Source organism: Pungitius pungitius, chromosome 11 (genome assembly GCF_949316345.1).
Source record: "Pungitius pungitius chromosome 11, fPunPun2.1, whole genome shotgun sequence".
Classification (NCBI taxonomy): Eukaryota; Metazoa; Chordata; class Actinopteri; order Perciformes; family Gasterosteidae; genus Pungitius; species Pungitius pungitius.
Genome location: NC_084910.1, coordinates 11,231,429 through 11,251,600, shown reverse-complemented (window position 1 = coordinate 11,251,600; position 20,172 = coordinate 11,231,429). Strand labels below are relative to the sequence as shown.

General features: G+C 41.1%; 1 protein-coding gene across 5 annotated transcripts in view; it reads left to right on the top strand.

Annotated features, from left to right (window-relative positions):
* Positions 1-20,172, top strand: part of fhod3b (formin homology 2 domain containing 3b) — a 68,874-nt gene that overhangs the window by 2,573 nt on the left and 46,129 nt on the right. For all 5 annotated transcript variants that reach the window (XM_062565408.1, XM_037455181.2, XM_062565407.1 and 2 more), the window contains exons 2-3: positions 3,344-3,450; positions 8,932-8,996. In XM_062565408.1, coding sequence (XP_062421392.1) covers positions 3,344-3,450; positions 8,932-8,996 — 172 coding nt within the window. The remainder of the gene's footprint in view (positions 1-3,343; positions 3,451-8,931; positions 8,997-20,172) is intronic.

The window sequence follows — 20,172 nt, the reverse complement described above, 5'->3', positions numbered from 1 at the left end:
AAATGGCTGGAGTTGTTTCAGATCTACTTATAATGTCATTGTAAATCCATAGATCAATAGTCCTTCACCGGCTTTCTTCTCTGTCGATGTTTTGTAGTTTGCGGCTTGGTGGTCTTGAGGCCTGGCATCTGATTGCAAAGCAGTGTTTTAGACAGAGACAATGTGGCCAGGACTTGGAGAATGGACTCTCTCCATTCACTGATTTCAATTTTTGGGCAACTTCTCTTTTCCAGAAATCCCATAATGAGAAGTTTAATTAAATGCTGTAAAAAAGAGTTACTTCCATGCCTTCCAAAGCTCCTTATTAATTATTTTGTAAATTGTTATGCAGAGTTGAGGTTTTGCTGGTCTCAGCGTTTTGAAGGGTTGCCTCAGCAGACGGCTCCGTTCAAAAGAAAGAAGCGGTGAGCAGACTCATCTTCTGCATGCTTGACCGAACATCACTGTTGTGGTTTCTCTTTCATGCGTCAAGTGTGTTTTAATGTGTTGTCAATCACTTGCCTTCAGAGAAAAACTACAATCTGCACCTTTATCAAACAAACTTGAACCTTTTTAGATGTTACTCCCGTTGATTGACTAACAACAATCTATAAGTACAGCTAACCCGAGGTTAGCATTTGTAAAACTTTTTAAAAGGCAATGCTGCTAGGCTATTGAGTTTGTTTTCTCATTCCAAAGACATTTGGAGTGAGATAGCAGTTTTAAATAGGAAATTGCATGGTTTATATTTAGCTCTTAGCTCTGTCCTAACTGCTTGCCTGGTGAGTGGACCACAGTATGGTGGTTGAAGGGAGAGGCCAGACCTCAGTGTGTGAGCAGAGCACTTGTGGTTACCTCTCTGGACTTGGCCCTCACAGGCCACTGTGGGTTCACGTCCTAGGCGGGGGGACGGCCAAGAAAAGCTCGCCTGCTGATAATCTGGTTGCACTGCTCCTGGATTAGGGGCCAGTTTTGTTCATCAATCTGGCATTTGTAATCCGGACTCTAGGGTGATTATATAATGAAAACCTGAAGCACCACACCACTGGTTAGATGACGGATAGGGGTTATACATGGATGAGTAGATGGAGGATTGATGGCAGACTTGTTAACTTTGACTTTTGCGTTTGGGCTGTGCGTCATAAACTAGTGAGAGGAAAGGCATTTCATGGTTACTGCTGCAAACTCAGCCCAATGTTTTGTCTATTCCAGGTTGTGATAAAGAGCGAGCAAACATTCTTTTCCATTTCTTCCAATTCCAATTCCAAAAAACTACAATTTAGGGAATTGTGAAATAATTAAAAAATATACTATATATAATATATAATGATGAATCTGATTTTATTTTGTGCTCTCAATTTAATCAATTCACACCATTGTTTTCTTCTTGCAGAAGCAGCAAGAGAGTTTGATTTGGTACAAAGAAGTGAATAGTGTGGTGGATAACACCTTAAGATACAGATTAGTGGCTAGAAAAGATTACTTCAAATGGAAACTGTTTCAGACTGGTTGAATGTTATTGTGTACTTTATTTTGATGCACTGTTTATCTGAAACATCCATTTTAATGAAGTCAAACTGATATTAAAAAATGTGTTTATATTAGTGATTAGAACCCATTATATGAAAAAAGAAAACAAAAACTAGGCAACATGAAGCAAGTGAAAAATGGTTGAATGAATAAACATATTAATCCATGAACATTTTGGACATTAAGGACAACAATTTGTGTGATTTAAACCAAAAAGCAAACAATGTTAACTATGTTAAATAAACAACGTTTTATTCGTTTCAGAGTATATCAAATAGTCTTCTCCTTCATGCTACATTTCATATTACTGCCATGCGCATTAGTTTTTTTAAAGGCATCTCCGTCCATTGACATAATAGCGTGCATAACTTTGTTCCTCATGCCTGGATTTACTGTCTGTCCACAGTCTATCCTTTAATCTGGAGAAGCACTTGCCTCCCTCCTCTGCTTGTGTAGAGTATTTTTTGTTGGTTTGCATTCCTCTCTACCTTTCTCTCAAGTTGTGTCTTTTTCATCCATCATCAACAAGGATCTAACCAAAGTGTAACACATCATCATCTCAGGTACACAATAGGATTTACTGTGCATGAAGATGCTCAACCCTGTAATCTCCCCAACTATTATTACCGATAATCATCTGATTTACCGCGCATGCAAAACCAACAATACGCTTCATAGTCAGGGAGTTGGAGAAAGAGTAAGAGTTATCTTAACCAACCACAATGTTTGTTTCACTTCTCAAATAAGACATAGTCTTTAAGTGCTTTAGTGCAGTGGCTTAACAGATCAAAGCCGCTGGACCCATAATGTCTTTCCCAGCCTTCTCCTTCACATTCAATTAAGGTACTGCCATAGGTGGGAGGAAAATTAACCCGCGCTAATCTAAAAATCACATGTTGAGGACGTGTTTACATGCGTTGCTCTTCTTCATGAGAAAGAAAATCTTGCAAACTGCTTTTGGGTTGTGTAAATGCTCATTTATTTATATAGCCTTTGCTATCTTACAAAAGCCCTCAATGCTAGCCAACTAGAGAAGACAAATGTTCTATGTGCTTTTCAGGATGGTACAGCATGAGGTTGTTTTAGATCCCCTAGCTGCTGATGGAGCCGAGCAGTACCACTCTCCACCCTTAAGTCATATGTTTGCCCTTTTGGTAACGGTATTTGTTTTCCCGTCCTCGGCTTCACCATTGGAGACGCTGTCCTGCGGAGCTGACAGACTCTCAATATAAATAGGTTAATATCTCCAATTTGGAGGTCAGCCAGACAAGCGAACAGGCACAGAACTAATTTCTCAACTCCTCGACCACACTCTGCTGTTGACAACCATTCTTGACCAAACAAATCATTCCTCCTCTGCAAAATCCTCTTGTGTCATGATAGTTTATCAGACAGATAAACTGCTCCAAATCTGCGTGACTTCTCTCCAACCTTGCCCTGCTTCTCATTGTATTGCTGAATGGAGCTGATAAAATAGCTTTAAATGTTCCACATAAGGCGAGACATTCACCTTAACACATAAAAACGACCATAATGAAAATATTTGTTTTCAACATGAGCAGTATTGTTGTCATTTAAATAATCAAAATTTTACTTTAGACCATTAGTACTTTTTCCGTTTCACAGAAGCAGCAAACCAATGTGTCCAAAGCAAGATGAATAAAAAGATAGTCTCCTTGTGTTGGTTCTGGACTGATCACATTGTGAGCTTTACTTGGTATTTGGTATTTGCTCCATGTGCAGCATTCTTTACATGTGAAGCCAATAACATGATCTTTGGAGCGTCGAAGATGCATCAGTCATCAATCTTCTCCTTCTTCTTCTTGTGATCCAGCCCGATGACTGCTCACTCCAACTGTCCCACAATGGAAGCTACCTGGACCTGGAGTCTACCCTGGCAGAGCAGAGAGATGAACTGGAGGGATTTCAGGAGGAAGGAGGGTAAGATAACGATCACCTTTGACTCACTCTCTCTATTATCTTTTCCTTCAGTGTGACCAAACAAAAGCAAACATTTGCATGCACACAACAGGCTGGAATGAAAAACATTCTCTGTCACTGCACTGTCATCGGCCAGATATTTCTTTGCACTTAAAGATTCAGATTTAAAAACACTGGCACTTCAGGTAGATAACGTGAGTTACTCACCATGCTCTCATTTTCCGAGACTAGACTGCTCATTTTGAAGTGGTCAAATTAGCTGTTATGAACCAGAAAAGGCAAATGTATAAAAAAAAAACCTGAACATAATTATTTTCCTTAAAAGTCAGACATTATCAATATAATTAGTTCGGAGAAAGACATATAAATATTTGGCCAAGATAAGCGGCAAATGATACAGTCTTTATTTGAATCCTGAATAATTGGACACAAATTACTCTCCTGCTTGCTGTATTCTTTTGCCAATTTGATTATATTACAGTGATTTGAATTGATGGGATTTTGTTCCAGGAACAATTTGGGAAATATTCCTTCCTCAGGGCCTCAGCTGATTGAGCTCTCCAGCTCTCATTAGGTGCTTTGGTCTGTTGAAAGAAACGAGGGGACAGATCCAAGCACCTTAGTAGGGCCTATCAGTTTCACAGGTCTGTCAGCACTTTGAAAAGGAAAAATAAGGTTAAAGGAAATATTAGTACAACAAACTTCATAAATTCATCTGTGAATCAGATACGAAAAATGTCATTATTGCTGGATATGTCATTTATACATTATAATAGTCAAATTGATGAAAATCAGTGTTTTTATCAGTGCTGTGGTGGTATTTTAAGTGCCCTTTTTTGTTACTAAATGTCTCAGAGTTTCCATGGCATTCATCCATTCATGTCTCTTAAAATACCTGGCCTCCCTGGCCCGTTGACAGAAGTGATGTCATCTAAACCACTTATGAGGTGTAGACGCGTCTCACGAGTAAATCTCAATTGAATGTTACATCAGTGCTCTCATTAGAAGTGGCCAAAGTACAATTGCACACCCAACACCATACAACTCGCAACTTCTAATTTAGTTGTATTTTTTCGTGGTAACATGTAGTTAACTGAGGCTTTGTCTGGAGGAAGAAGAGAACGTTTAAAATAGTGTTACTTTAATTGCGGTTTCGTGCATAATCTTTGGCCAGTTGCTTTATTGCCTCCATGTGTTTTCTCATGTACTGTGGGGCATGCTGATGTATCCTTAATGTGCCGCCCACTTTAGATGATCAGGAACCAAAGGTTGGCATGACATCGCCTGCTCGGTTGGACCGCAGACATGTATGGATTTATTTGTCCTTCTTAGAATTCATAAGCGGCTCATTGTCTCTGTGTTTCTATTGGACCGCGAGTGCGCCGTCCTTTCCCAGTTTTCATCTGAAATTGTGAGGAGCTTCTCGGAGGCTTTTGAGAGCTGTGAGGTTAAAGTGGTCCACTTCTTCTCTCGTCGGAGGCCGAGCCTGCCAGGGCCTCCGTGGTGCCAGCTGGCACGGGCTGGTGTGGATGTGTGTCATTAATCCCACACAGTGTTGTCTGAGGAGGCTTAGGGTGAAGGTGGTTAGCCAATTATTTTGTAAAAATAGGGCAGTTGTACTCGCTGGCTTTTTATGGTGCTGATGTGCCCGGGATTTCATCTCCAACTGCTCCGTGTTGTTGATTAGAAGATTGTTGAGCCAATAAAAGGTCTGATGGGGCCTTTCACCTTTACCTGTTTTATTCTTACTTTTGTTTACCCTCCTTTCATACTACAAATCTGTCAACCGCCGTCTCCAACTCCAAAACATTCAAGCGAATTCCCAGTTTTTGAGTTCAACAAGTTGACGTCAGAATAACTCTGTTGCACTAACTCCAGTTAACAAGCAAAATGTTGGATGACTTATTTTTGCCTTAAGCCCGGCCAGTACCTTTTGAAAGAGAAAAGGGATATATTTATATACGAAATAGAGTTTTTGATCATTGGCCATGGAATCCATCTGTAATTGATATTAACGGCAGGTTACATTCCTGAGGCGCCTGTGTCATTCCTAGCGTCTTTACAATCATATTAAAGTATGATCCTCTGACAGAGAGCTGCAGAGCCGAGAGATATCCATGTCACGGGAGCTTAAGAGCCGTAATCACTTCCCTTCCGTGTTTGAAGCTCAGCTAGAGGCGATTGTGACTCATAAATCCCCTGTCGCATCCCTGCAGTCGCACTTAGCTGTAAAGTGGCCATTTAGCCGAGGCAAGTCCTCACACATTTGCACACTTTAAGGTAGTCAGTGAGTGTTCTAGCTGTGATTGACTTAAAGACCCAGTAGACCCATTCTAGGAAGAATGTTACTGTATATCAAACTAATGTGTGGATTTAGGTATTGGGCCTGATGTCACTTTTTTGCTCAAATATGTGACATCAATTGGCAGATAATTAGTAAAGTTGTAAGTCCTCAAGGACATATTCCCCGGCTTCTCTTGATAAGATAAACTACAGTTCTGTACAATTGTCATAATTGATTCAGCATGTGAAGAGTCTAGCTGACCTACAGCACAGAAGACACGTTTTTTAGCCTTTTCACCGCCCTGGTGCATCTGAAACAGTTTTGTGCTAAATATGCTGTTCTCGGTGTCTTTAAGTTTGAGGACAAGCCTATCGAAATCCACCTGTTCCTGCCTCAACTATTCAGAGACTCTGATGACAGCTCCGTTTGAAATAAATATATTTTTTTCTGACCCACTTGGACATGTTTTTTAGACACTTCCACAGCACAGAAGATTTTATTTTAGAAGAAAAAAGTGCATTCGATAAGAAACTGCGAAAATACACAATACAGCTCTAAAATAACAGCTGCTCCTTCTGTGTTTGTTGTCTACAGAGTGTTCATCGAGAAGTGCTGAGTCAGTAGACCTCTGTGGGGCCTTCTCTCAGCTTTACTGTGTCTAAAGCACGGAGGTGGCAGGTAGTGATCACTGCTCCGGTTGCAGCTGCTTTGGGCATTAGGATTAAGACAGAACTTTATGGGAACATAGCAGTGATGGTAGATTGGAAACAAATGGAGAAAAATATAATGTGGTACCTAAATTGGCAGCAATAAGTTGTTACGTTTTCACTATTGCAATCCTGTTTTTGGTAAGTTATGATGATGAATTGCAGATTCATGCTTTAAGTTAAGAGTTATAGTTGCACTGCCACTTTTCATATACCGAATAAATATAATAGCCATATGCGATCATTTCATTCTTTACAAAGCCAGAAAATTGAGAACCATTTCTTCTGCTAATTGGCAGTAAAGTAAAACGTAATTCAGAACTGTTCTTGAGATTATCAAGAATCAAGAATCGTCATGGTTATTCAAATGGGAGAAACAAAGGTATTTCAGAAGCATGATGTTGCCCATGATGGATCAGATTTAACATGCGCCCAGCTTGAGTTGATTATACAGAAACCAGAACATTCTGGCACACCAAACACCGAAAGGGGATCAGGGAATTTACGTATCACATCCCACCATGGAGCCAATTTGTTATTCGGCTTATATTCTTTGTAGTTCTTATTATTTCTCTAACTTTGGGCTCCACACTTCACAGGCCTGCAGCACTCGCCAAAGGAGGGTCTTTAATTGGTGAGGGGGGTCTGAAAACCTCACATATATACCATGCGTGTTTGTTTAATTTGATAATGAGCACGTTGGTCTGTGTAGCCTCAGGTCTTGGTTAAGCACGGGGATACTGTTGCAGCCAAGCAGAGAGAAAGCAGACTTTCATGACAAAATGGATCTGGTTACCCATGCCCCTCGACAGCATCACGGAGGATTAAGTTCCTGTTTGCTGTCTCATCTCACCACTGAAGGTCCGTGTTGACAGATGGAGCTCCCTTGTTATCGGCGACTCGAGAATATATTTGATGAATACTAAGCATATACAGATTTCCCGTGCCATTTAATCTGCTTGTGTGTCAGTGTAGTCTTCCACTAACTGATCAAAGTAAGACAGATCACAGCATGTCTGTCTTGATTGGTTATCCATTAGTGCTGGTTTGTTTATGGTGAGTATTATCTGCCTTCTGTGCTGGTAGGCTCTTTTCTCTGTGTCATACCCACTGATGCCTGATGGTCACTAAGAGTAACAGCCTGCAGCCGGCGCAGTGCCAGTCCCAACATTCATGCAGCCTTTGTGGAGGCGCCATAAAAGCCTATTTGTCAGGGAGCCGAATTAGGAGGGGGTGGGGTGGGGGGGTGGGGGGTTGTTGTAAAACTCTACCTGCTGTGCTCTTGTCCACAGTTGTGTCTTCTGGGTTTGTTTGTGTGCTTATTTAGCTACTAGGGAGGTTGAAGGCACAATCTGCAAAATGTAAACAAAAGGGTGCCCCCCCCCGCCCCTCGTCACCAAAATGCAACACATTAGATTGAAATGTGATTCCACGGTCAAATGAATTGAGACGACACAACATTTGAGTCATTGTCTTTCTCACATTTTTGATTGATTTGTTCACATTTGCAAACACAGAGGACATAGATCATTTGGACTGAATCCATTACACTGAAACTGAATAGACTTATGATGATCTGTATTTGTCTGTAACTGTCAATGTCTTTTACTGTTAAATGACAAACAGACACAGTGTTGCACTAGTTAACTTTTACCTTCATTACCGTGAACATGACCAATGTGGTTTAGTTTGACATACACCCATTTACAACAATATATATGGCATTATTTGTGACCCATTTTAAAAATTTTCTGTAATATCAAGTATTGACCTTGAGACTGGCTGCCCCCGAGAGGATACGGAAAAAGGGAAAGTATTGTTGGGTTTTGCCTTTTTATGTGACAAAAGACTAATTTGAGGTGTGAAAGTAGTATACTTGAAGGGCTGGCTGGTTTAGTGTTGCCACCAAGATAAACATAGAATAATGCACGCTTTACACTTTAAAAAGGCAAATTTATCACTGAGCTTTGTACATAAATTGAAGCTGGGGCTTCCGAGGCCCCAAATGATCCTTGGTATGAATACAAATCATACTGGCCTCCCATTCACATTCACGATAGAATAGAACTGGGTTGCATTGTGGTCGTCTTTGTTTTGGACTGTCATTCAGACATTGTAAGCAGTTGACAGGAGTGTGATAGGGTTTGGCCATATCTCCATTAACCCGGGGGGAGGCGTTGACCTCTTAGCTTCTCCCATCCTTCATTTTCCCCTTTGAGACCTTTGCCTGGTTCTGTTCAGCAGCTATTTCCCCGTTGTGTTCAGACTAAACGGTATGATTTGTCATCATTTTTACCCTTTGCGCAGTAGCTGTTGGGCTATAATTTCTTGTCAGCACTTGGTGGCCTCTGGCATATTGAATGCTGCCTCAGATTAGATGGACAGCGGCACACAAACACACACACACACACACATGCATTTAGATATTCACACATGGTTCAATGTCCTGTAACAATTGTCTTTCTCTCCATTTGTCTTTTCTCTTCACAGGAGGGGAAAGAAACACAGCGTTATTCTCCGAACACAGCTGTCTGTCAGAGTTCATGCCTGCATCGGTGGGTAATAATCTGTGCTTTCATCCAAACTGTACATTTGTCATTTCTATCTTTATGACGGTCAATTTGCGGTTCTCCGACTATGTGACCAGTGAGGTATGAGTTTTAATTACCTCTATTACCAGTGGATTGTTTTATTGAGGTCTTTGTTTAACTTGCACGGTGGCAGTCTTGGCCTAGAAAACAGCCTAGAATTTTAATTTGAGCGAGAATTAACAGCATTTTAACAACACTCAGATCACTGGCACGGAGCAAAGCCTGAAAACATTTAATGTTTTTTGGAGTTGCTGTGTTCTGTCACTTTGTTTTATTGGGCCTCCTGGTGTCTTTGAGTAATGTGAGGGAACAAGCACAAAGAGCTGAGTGAAAACATATGCATGTGGCATGCCTGCGAACACACACACACACACACACACACACACACACACATATACATATGCAAACGCACACGCAGAGGTTGGTTTTCTCAGGACTACACTCAAACATAGATTTGGATTTCTGTGAATTTTGACGGATCTTTTTTTTGGTTACATGTAACGAATAAATATGTGTTAATTGTTTTGCCACCTTGTTTGCGCATAATGTGTAAGGGCCCCTTAAAAGTAGTGTCCCAGTGATTTGTAGGGTTTTTCAGCAAACAGAACTAGATCTGTCAGTAGCAGAACGTGCAGCACACATTCCTATGCAAAGACACACCGTGCCTCTTCTACAGTGTAAAAATAACCCAATGCCTGGAAAAGCTATTAGGCTGTAAATATCGGATTTTAAATTGGGCTTTATTTCTCTATTGCAGTAGAAGCAAACCAAAGATTTGAATGAAATCACTCAGGGCCTGATGTACTAACCTTTGTGCGCCCACTTCAGGCGTATTTGTTTTGCAATGTGCGGGTAACAGCATGGCGAGGTATGTACAAACAAGCTGCACTGAGGTGAAAGCGCACACTGCCTGTCGCGGGAACTGAAAATGGCAAATTCCGCTTTTCCGTGTCATGCATATGCATTCAGGGGATGGTCAAGGAATAAGTTTCCCATAAAGTGATGGGAGGGGATGCGTAAATTGCACCTAATTATGTATTCCACGCTGTGTAGAGAAAACTGCATTCACATTCTGTTGCTGCAGCTGTTAAACTCCTCGCTACATTACAATTATTGGATCATTTCAAACAGTCATAGCATCAGCTGTGGGAATATCGCAGTCTACACTCAGCCGTATCACAGCACACGTACTTAACCTTTTTCTACAGATCACTAGTCAATACATTTCTCCACCACTAATGCCCAAATTACACATTAACTTAGTTTTCACTGAATTTTTTTTTCACTGAAGTGCTCACAGTGTGTGGTATAATGATGTACATATGTGGTATAATGTGGTATCACTGCGTGTGCTTTCCGCGGTTTGGCCGTCACTCTGATAACGCTACGTTTGCAAATGTACGTACATGAGGGCCTCGGGCAAGCATCTTTGCTACAGTTACTCGTTCCATCTGCAAAGGTTCTGCAAACATTCTTCTTATTTTAAGATTGTTCAGCCACGACAGCTCATGTTCCGGCAGTAAGACTGATGTTGATACAGTAAATAACCAAAGTATATATATTATATTTGGAGGGTGGTCAAACTTTTCTGTATTCCTATTCATGGAATACGAACAGGAGTGACCAGGTGAGCTAACGAGGCTGCCCAAGCCGGCTTTACGCTTGTCAGCTAGTCAGCCTGCTGATTGGGCGATGCCTTAATGCTACACTGGTTACACAAAATAAGATGCAGTGTATTTTTCTATGCTGTGACAAAAGTGTGTGGATAGAGCATTCCTTTTTACATTTTTTAAAAATCTCCCTGTGCGTTAAAACATTACCACTCCACTGCTCGTTAAGTCCGTAGTTAGTTAATCAATACGCTGCTCTGACGTAAGTGTCTGTTTTACTCCTATTGTATTTCTGTCTTACATTAATATTGCTGAATATGTCTGAACCGTGTCCACTGGATTCACCGTATTCTCTCCTCCTGCTGGTGCTTGGCTCGGCTTAGTGGAGCCTGTGGAGCGGCAGACAGACTTGCTGCTCTTCTCTAAGTGGATGATGACCCTCTTTGCCTCTAAGTTGACAGCCACCTGTTGCCCTTTCTTTAGCCTCCCCCAGTCACTGCCCTGGTGGCTTGCTGATTTATTTCCTCTAGGCGAGGTGGTCACTGTTACTGTAAACTTGTCCAGACATTTGATCCTAATTTTATCCGACTAGAGGGCTTACCTCGTAGCCCGTGAGTGTAGAATTACTGGGTGACGTTCTGGCTCCACCCAGGAGATAATTCGTCAGTCTTCTAAAGGCAAATGGCATCGTATTATTTAGGTTGTGCACTTGCTCTGCATTAAGGGATTTCACATTTTCCTTCTGCGAGCTCATAAAAGCCAAAATGTCTCCAAAAATCAGCCTCAATATTGTCATTATATACATTTTTTGTTGGGATTGACCATACTTTTTTGCTTTCCACAATATGATGTTATATGAGTAAAGAGAAATATGCTATAATGAACAGCCTTTGGATAAGAGCCAAGACAAAATGTACAGAGGTATCAAAGGGGCTTTAACACAGTGATTTCCAGAATCTCTGGAAATCCCGTAGATATGCTCCTTTTGTTTGAGTCTGACAAGCTTGAACTAACAGCACCCTTCTTGTGTTGGCTTTAGGCCGAAGGGTGCTTGTTTCAACATTTCCCGTGCTGTTCCCTTTCTTTAAAGTCCCATTTTTAAATGTCTCCCCACTTAAAATTGGGCGCCAAGTTAGCAGACCCAAGTCGCCAAAATATTTCCTCTATAGCCACTTAACACAATTGATGAGATGGTTAAAACCATGTACGCATGTATCTCTGTCATGTAGCACTGTTATGTGGTTTCCTCTTTGCACGTATGTGAAGGTTTAATTAAGAAGTACGTAACTTTGTTTATGTCCTCGGGTCGTCTGGGCTTTCTCCAAATGTACAAATCACGTGCTTTCAGTTTGTTTGTTTGTGTTTTGTGCAACAGTAAGCGTCCATCCAGTCGTTGTTAGTCATTAACTGTCACATTCATATGGTCTTGCAAGGACCAGGCAGACATCTATGCATTAGAGTCAGTGCAGGAAGAAAAGCGCTCACACGAAGAGCTAATGGTTTATTAAGGTGCGGTTTACCGATCTTCCTCCGGCATAGCGATTTGTTTTCATCACAGTGAAGCAATCCAGTGTCTTTGTGTACTAAAACTGAAAATCAGGCACCATAAATGTTTATCTGTGTGTGTTCTGCAGAGTGTAGTCTCATTAACATGAAGCTCTTTGGATATTTGTCTGTATACATTACTTGATTGATGCATTAGTCTCTTTGTGGATACAAAGGAAAATTACTTTTGAATGGATGTGTTTTGCCATTTAGAAGACGTGTGGTGATGGTTTGATCTTTGTATATATTTCTTTGACCAGCCGGGGATTTCGAAAATAAACTCAACTCATCCCTCTCTGCGTGTAAGCACTGGCCACAGCATGTTTAAATGGTTGGACTGTTATTGTTTTCGGTGGAATAGATGTGGTAGCCACGGCCTGATTAAAGCAGTCCTGTGCTTATTGTAGTGCTGTCTGCTAGTGCAGTGCAGTAGGTCCTCGTTGTAGGCCCATCTTCTGAAGCCGGGTTTCCGTGATGTGATGGTACGGATCATTTGTTGGACAGGAAGAGAAGCTGAGAGTATTGAAGTATACTATATACTGCACAGCGTGTGGATGCTTAAATGGTCAAAAGTTAAGAATTAACAAATGTCACATTGGTTTCGTAATCAGCAGAAGATCTTGCCAAATTAAGATGCCCAACAAGTTTTCTTACCGATGTCCAGTCAGATTTATGTGATCAATCAAAAAATCAAAAAATCACAGAGAAAGCGTGTAGTTACTATTTACAGATGTAAAAAACCATACATTTGAAAGCTACAGTTTGTTGGTATTCGCCTTTTAGAGCAGGTTCATCTGTCACCACATTGATCCCAGCTGAGGAGTGACAGCTGTAATAAGAGGTGACACATTCTTAGTGGATTATCTGCCTTGTCTTTTACAACCTCTCATAATCCGGGCTCAGCATGTGATTCATTCTGACTGCCGTTGACTGCTGTTTCTTTTTTGGCAAATTGGTACAGTTTTGATCTTCAGGTTGACGGCTGAAAACTCTGTTTGTTAAGATGGAAGGCGACAAGCAGTAAATACACCATTATCCCTTTGAAAATTGTTTTGGGGCAACGAATTCCTGGCCTCTAACAACTGTTCTGTACCAACACAGGTTTTAGGAGGATAAGATCACCTGCGGGTTATCGTTGCGCTCTCAGCCACAGTGTCTGTCTTTTCCACGCACTGTGCCAGATCTGTACAAAGCCATGTGCCGTTTTGTGATTACACATAAAAAACAATTCCAGTAGTTAACTTGCCTTGTAAAAAGAAGAACAGCTTGAACTCCCTGCTATCATTTTGTAATGAGTTACACGAGGTTAAGGCTCATATCCCGTTCTCTGCATCAGTTAAAGACTATATTTGAACAACTCTGTTTAAGGTTATTATCTGGTTATTACTATCTGCATGAACCCTGTCACAATACACATTCGGATTAGAGAACCCAGTGAGAATCCGCAATCAAATCAAATTTCTAGTTCTGTTTTTTTAACTGCAGGGTGCCAAGCGAGCAGGGACTGATAAAGAACACACATATCACTTTGCCGCCCGAGAGGACAGAGGACGATCAAATTGCCCCCCCCCCTCCCCTCTCCCCCCTCACTTACAGTGGAGAGACCCCAAGATGGAATCGTGGACCAAGAGTCACTCCAGGAGGCCAACGTAAACAACACCGCGCCAAATAAGAGAACTCTGAAACCGCAAACATCTCGGGGAGGGAAACGTAGCGGAGTGGGTCTTGCTTTTCAAATCACAGAGGACAGCAAAACTAGATCAGTGTTTGATGGTATCACCTCACCTCACACTTTCCCTCACTCTGTTCTGATTTACTCTCTGTTTGGCTGTGAGCCCAACAACCCCATGCAGGGAGATACAGTAACACCGTAGTTTGGTTAATGCTTAATTTATGGGCAACAGTAAAGAACGATGGTTCCCCTCGTTGGGTCCTCATGCCGTCACAACTACGAGGCGATTTCTTTCCCTTTTATGGCAGGTTTAGAGCTAATGTTTCACTTGCTCTACATGTTTGGAGACTTTTAGAACGCGACTTCTTGTAAGCACACTTACTGTATATCTACATGTCCACATGGACACGTTCATGCAAAGGCACGCACACATATGAAAAAGCCATCTGGTACCAGGTGAAAGACCCCTCATTACCACTCCTCACCCGTCCAAATGAGAACAGAGATGTCTACATTTTTATCCAAGAGGGGAGTATTTGTTTTTTGACCAGTGGACAAAACTGTATTCATGTGGAAAACAAGGGGTCCAATAGCCTTGTGGTTGAGTTTCAGTGCAGCAAATAATTAGATTTCTTTTTCTTTTCTTTTTTCCATCTTTACTCACTCATGACAAGCAGCCCAACTCCTCCGAAAAATCCTATGATTGTTTTAAAATTTCTTTAAATCACGTTTTGCGGTCAGCTTATAACAAGATATAGTTTTTCAATGTGGCACATTAAGACATGTGAGCTGGAACGCTGTCGTGGAGGCCGTGTGAACCAGGCCTCTGCTGTGAGACTGGAGCAGTCTTTTGCTGAAGTGGACAGGTGTCCACAGTCGCCACAGACTTTAAACAGCTGACTGCTTGTAGGAAAGACAATTTGAAGGAAGGAATCTGAGTTTGTTTGGATTTTAACCAACATTTATTTGATGTCTGCGGAGAACTGTTCATTGTGTGTGTACACAGGGGTCCATGGTGGCTTAGAGCTGAGGTTTGAGGTGACTCCTTGCAGCCGCTGTTTGCCCTCTCTGTGTATTCGTGAGGGAGAGAGGACAGAGAAGAGCTGACTGAGAAAACACATCAGTCTCTTTTCATTTATCTCAAAGGTTTTACTCACATCTGACATATACGAATGCCATTATGTTTAATATGTGTAGGAATGCAAATAACAGTTACTTTCTTCAATTAATCTGACTTTTTATTTAATTGCTAATTGTTTCCTCATTTGGTCGTTCAAAATTTCAAAACGAGTCGGGAAGACTCACCAACACTTTGTGTTGACTGACCGTTTCAGAACTAAACCAGTTTTTAGTTTACCTGTTATGCTGCATCAAACTCAGTGACCCTCTGGCCTTCAGCCAACTTACTGAATGCCATTGAATACCATCTCACATGCTCTCTGCAGGCTCTTTTTCTTCTTCACCAGTGTTGATGCCAATGTCTTTGTAAGAAAACGTCTCTCCCCCTCTGCGCATCTATCAGGAAAATATGAGGAATACTGAAGTGACCCAAACCGCTTTGTACGCTTGTCGTTACAGTAACAGTCACTCATCCGCTGATCTATGACACAGCGCTGTTATTTCTTCTCGCACATGGATCAAGTCGTGTTGCCACAGCTGGCTAACTTTGAATCATGTATAATGGCTGTCTTGCTTTGAAGGATGATTTACTGGATTTTCTGTCACCATGTGACCTGTAAAGTGTCATTTTTTGCAGTGTGTAAATTGGACACTGGGCTCTTTTAATCACTTTTAACTAGTGGAGAGACTTTTTTCATGAGTCTGTTATAGTTGTGTGTCACAGTTGTCATGCGCTTCTTGCTGTGTCTCTTTTTTTTCCCCACTAATGAAAGACATAGTGTCCCAGTGTCTTCCACCTCCTTCTGTTTTTGCCCCTCTCCGACATGACTGCTTTCCTGGCCCTGGACACAAATGACGATGTATTTAGAAGACATTTTCCATTTCTGATGCTTATATTTTACCAGGTAAACAGTAGCCTCTTGGAGCTGATTTCAGACGGATCATCAATGTCCCTTTTTAGTGAATCTCTCTTCACGACTCCATTCTGCTGTAACTCTTCTCATGACTCACATTGAGTCGTGGTGACCGGGGGCCAATAGAAACTTTCTTCGTCGAGAGCTAGCAAAGGTAAAACGTCTGTGGCAAATTGTGGGGATGTGCTTATGATTTAAGAGCCGTCCACTCGTGTTCTAGTTCACAGCTGTGTGGCCACCCTGAGGGGAGGCATGATAAACAGCCGAGGAGTGATTTTGGATATTGTGGGCCATATTGTGATCCCCTGTAAATATTAGCCAGGTCAGGAGGTATCTGTTTCCCTTCATGGAGTTTAAACACGTTCAAGGCCCAGTAAAAAGTACAGTTGTTATTTTTAGAGCTCAAGTCTAGGGCAGAAGTAGGATGAGTAATATTTACATTGTGGCCTTTAATGACACGTGATAGCCTCTTACTGTCAATTAATCTATATTCACCTTAACCTATAAAAATACTGAGGTGAGGGAATTCAGAAAATCTGTAAAATAATGGAAATAAGAACCAATTCATTCAATGAGGTTAATTTGGATGATGATTATGGTCCAATCAAGAAGATGTAAAGAAATGCAGATTTACTATAAAAACAGTTCAAGACTGGTTGTCTCTTGGTAAACACAAAGATCACAATGGAGGATGCTGTCGGTAGCGAGGAAAGTAATCCACATTTTCATCAAACTCAAGGTGCCTTTTATGCAATCCAATTTTAAAAAGTAAGCGTAGTATTCTCACTTGGCTTTTAATTGAGGGCTCAACTGAAGCCGAAACACTCAATCCGTGCACTTCCATTCCAGACTTTGTCGGTGATTGCAGAGCCTATTGAACTAGAAGGAACTATTGAAGCAGAGGGAGCTATTGAAGTAGAGAGCTCAAGCAGCAGGAGAATCTTCTATTGCAGCCCCCCACGAGTAGGAGGGGGACAGCTTTGAGAGGCCGTAGCAGGAGACGGTTGGACCACCTTTGTTATTTTCTTTGAAGCAGAAGAAAAAGAAGTTCTACAGTAGACAGGGAGAAAAGAAGTGAGGCCTCAATGCCTTGCGTGGATGTCGGCTGAGAGCCCTCCTAATTGGATCAGGCCTATCGGGCAGTGATGACTCTATGTAGAACGCATGTCGCACACGGTAGTGAAGTCATGCAGGCAAAGCATTTAAAGGTAGGAATTCCTTGAGCATCGTATCAATAACGGCACGGCTGGTGCTGCGGCAATTTGAACGTGGAGAATTTGAATCCAACAAGGAATTGTCAAATTCCGTGGGGAAAAATTCCAAACTAATTGCATTTGAACAAGCGGCTTACTCAATCTTACACTCCATTGCGAGAGCAAAAGAAACATTGTCTGCTTTTGCTTAGTCTGTGTTATAAAGAGAGGTGAAAATCTGTATTGGTATAAACCAAAAGTCCTGGAATCGTGAGGAAAGCGAGCCATGTTCACGTCATTGTTGTGGTTAAAGCTAAATCTCATCTTTCAGGGAACATGTCACACATTGTTGTCATCCATTCAAATCTATTCATATCTGTTGTATGGCGGTTTTCTCAGTGGTCACTTAAGGATCATTGGTCACACAAAGCACTAAAATGTTTTGCTTAAACCTCTTGTTTATGCGATAGAAGCCTGTATATAAGCCTTTAATCTCTGTGTTTGAAATTGTGAAACATGTTTGAATCTCTCCCAGTGTCTGGACCCCAGAATGCATTGACATCAGTGGCTTTTTTCTCTGCTTGTTTTTTGATGAATGCGTATTGTATTCACTCCCTGAACTAAAAGAATTAAATAAAACATGAATAATTAACGGAAAAATGTAAAAGTTACTTTGCATATGCTACTGCATGTACAAAAAACTAGTAAGTATTTAATATAAATATTGGAGCTCAGACCAGGTAAATAAACAAAAACTCAGGATGATCGTTTTGTGATCCATATTCCTAAATCCAGTCCTAATTTGAGAAAACCAGAGGACAGTATCAGATCAGCTGTCTGTTGGTAATCATCAAACATGATGCTGAACGTGTAATTGTGCAGGTTATCAACATGGGTAACTTTTTACTTTTCTCACAAGAGATGCAAGGAGTGTAGAATCCACGCCTGGTGACCTACAGTATGTGGCAATTTTGATGAGCAGTTGTTTTGGCTCTTCACAAATGCAATGTTGCCACATTTAGGAGACCGGACAGACATTAGACCACTAGATTCAGATAAACAACAGACCGTCATTAGGCATTGCGAATGTTATTTGCAATACTTCACAGGCGAGAGGTCAGACTTTACAAAAAATAACAGTCAAAAGTTTGGACACTCTTTCTGATTGAATTGGATGAGGACATGTGTCCAAACTTTTGACTGGTACTGTACATAAACACAAATTAAAATGTTTATGTTGTTGGGCAAGCTTCAACTTCCAATCAGCATCATGTATTTCTTTTGTCAAATTCTAGAGCCCTGTTTTGTCAGTGAAATACAAAACACAACATTCAAAGTCATCTAGTTCATATGTTCAGTACTCATTTGTGCCGCAAGTTTTAAATTATTCTATTTTCAGCACAAGACATTATTTTTAATTTTTAAACTTAATTGCACATGAGGAGAATATAGAATAAAGTAAATTCATTCAAGAGTCTTTCATTCATCAAGTTTTGTCCAGATAAATTCCACATACCTCAATGTCAAAACTCATCTCAAGTCCTGCGTGTTTACATAAAAGTAAAATTAGACCGTGACCTCTAAGTCCAAACTGTCAGCTGTTGCAGGCTGCAGGAACTCCTAGGCGACCTAAAATGACAGTATAGGAGCCCCACCCTCCCACGTGCTGCCATGTGAGACTACTGTGTCTCAGCATTCAGAGGAGGTGTTAAAGCTCCACCTGTGCCTCTGCCGAGGCTCGTTTCACTTTATTGGAACAAATACTACTGGTGTTTTCTTCAAACTTGGCATACAGTGATTCAATTTCGTTTGGGCATGATCACATATTGCCATTTGATTTCATAACAAAAGTATTAAAAAAGATAACCCATTCAGGGACTATGTTACATGAGGGACATGCCACATTGTCAACTGGGGTTAACCCTGTCTAACCCTGTGGGCCAGCTTCATCCCACACCCTCCTACACATTAAGGGCCATACAGGTAATTTCTGTCTGTTTTTGTCTCTCTCTCACACACACACACACTCTGTCTGTCTTTCTTTGATGCCGTGTGTAGGATAAAAATCCTGTAAATTGCTATTGGATGAAAGGGCTGGTTTGGCCTCTATAGCTCCGGCTATGGGGGCTGATTGCACCACTTTTTTGTTTCGAGGTGACACTTGAAGGAAGCTGTCACCTCTGAGGTCAGCTGGTGAGGGCGGGCTGAGTGACTATAGGACCACCTCCTGTCACCATTAAATGATTTATGGAGAAGAGACACAATCCCAGCTCCTGCATCCTCATTGAATGAAAAAAAGATCATTGCAGTCCTCTACTAGGGGCTTAACTGGAATGAAAACCATTTGAAAAGACTGTTTGGCATTAGTTGTGTTGCCTTATCTTCCAAGAAAGAACATAAAGTAGATTACTGCTCTTCTGTTAGGTAATGGTAATGTATGTTGAACTTACCCATTTGTTAATTACTATTTGTTATTGGCACACGGGAAGAAAGAAGTTGAGTGAAATTCAGTCTCATGTATTTCTTCATGTGGAAAGTTCCTAAATAGGAGAAATTATATTTCATTCCCCGTCTGGGACATTTCACATGTCAGGTTTTTTATGGGTAATTTGGAATGTTTTAATATGCCGCCCCGTATGTTTGTGCAAAATCACTTTTTGTGCCCCCATTTCTAAATTGAGAGGGATGGTTTGGAGGGAGTGAAAAAGACAGAGGAATGTTCCCCTGCTAAGACGTCATGTGGTGTATGACTGCCAGTCAGGGCTATTCAGGCCCTCACAGAGGGACAAGCCTTTCCTGGAAATTTAAATTTACCTCTGAATAATAGAAATAGGGACAACGTATCACAGGCCTGTACGTCTATGTGAATCACAGAGTTATTGGGGAACAGGCAAAATCACTAAAAGAGACTTATAATAAGATGAAGCAATGCACATAAATGCAGTTGATTTGTTTGTTGTTTTGTATTTGATGACATCCTTATTATTCTTCACCTATAATATCATATTACCAAGCCAACAAAGCACCCTGAGTCTGGTTCTTCATTCTCCAAGTGCTTTTCAAAAACGCTGTTTCTCATCTCTAGTA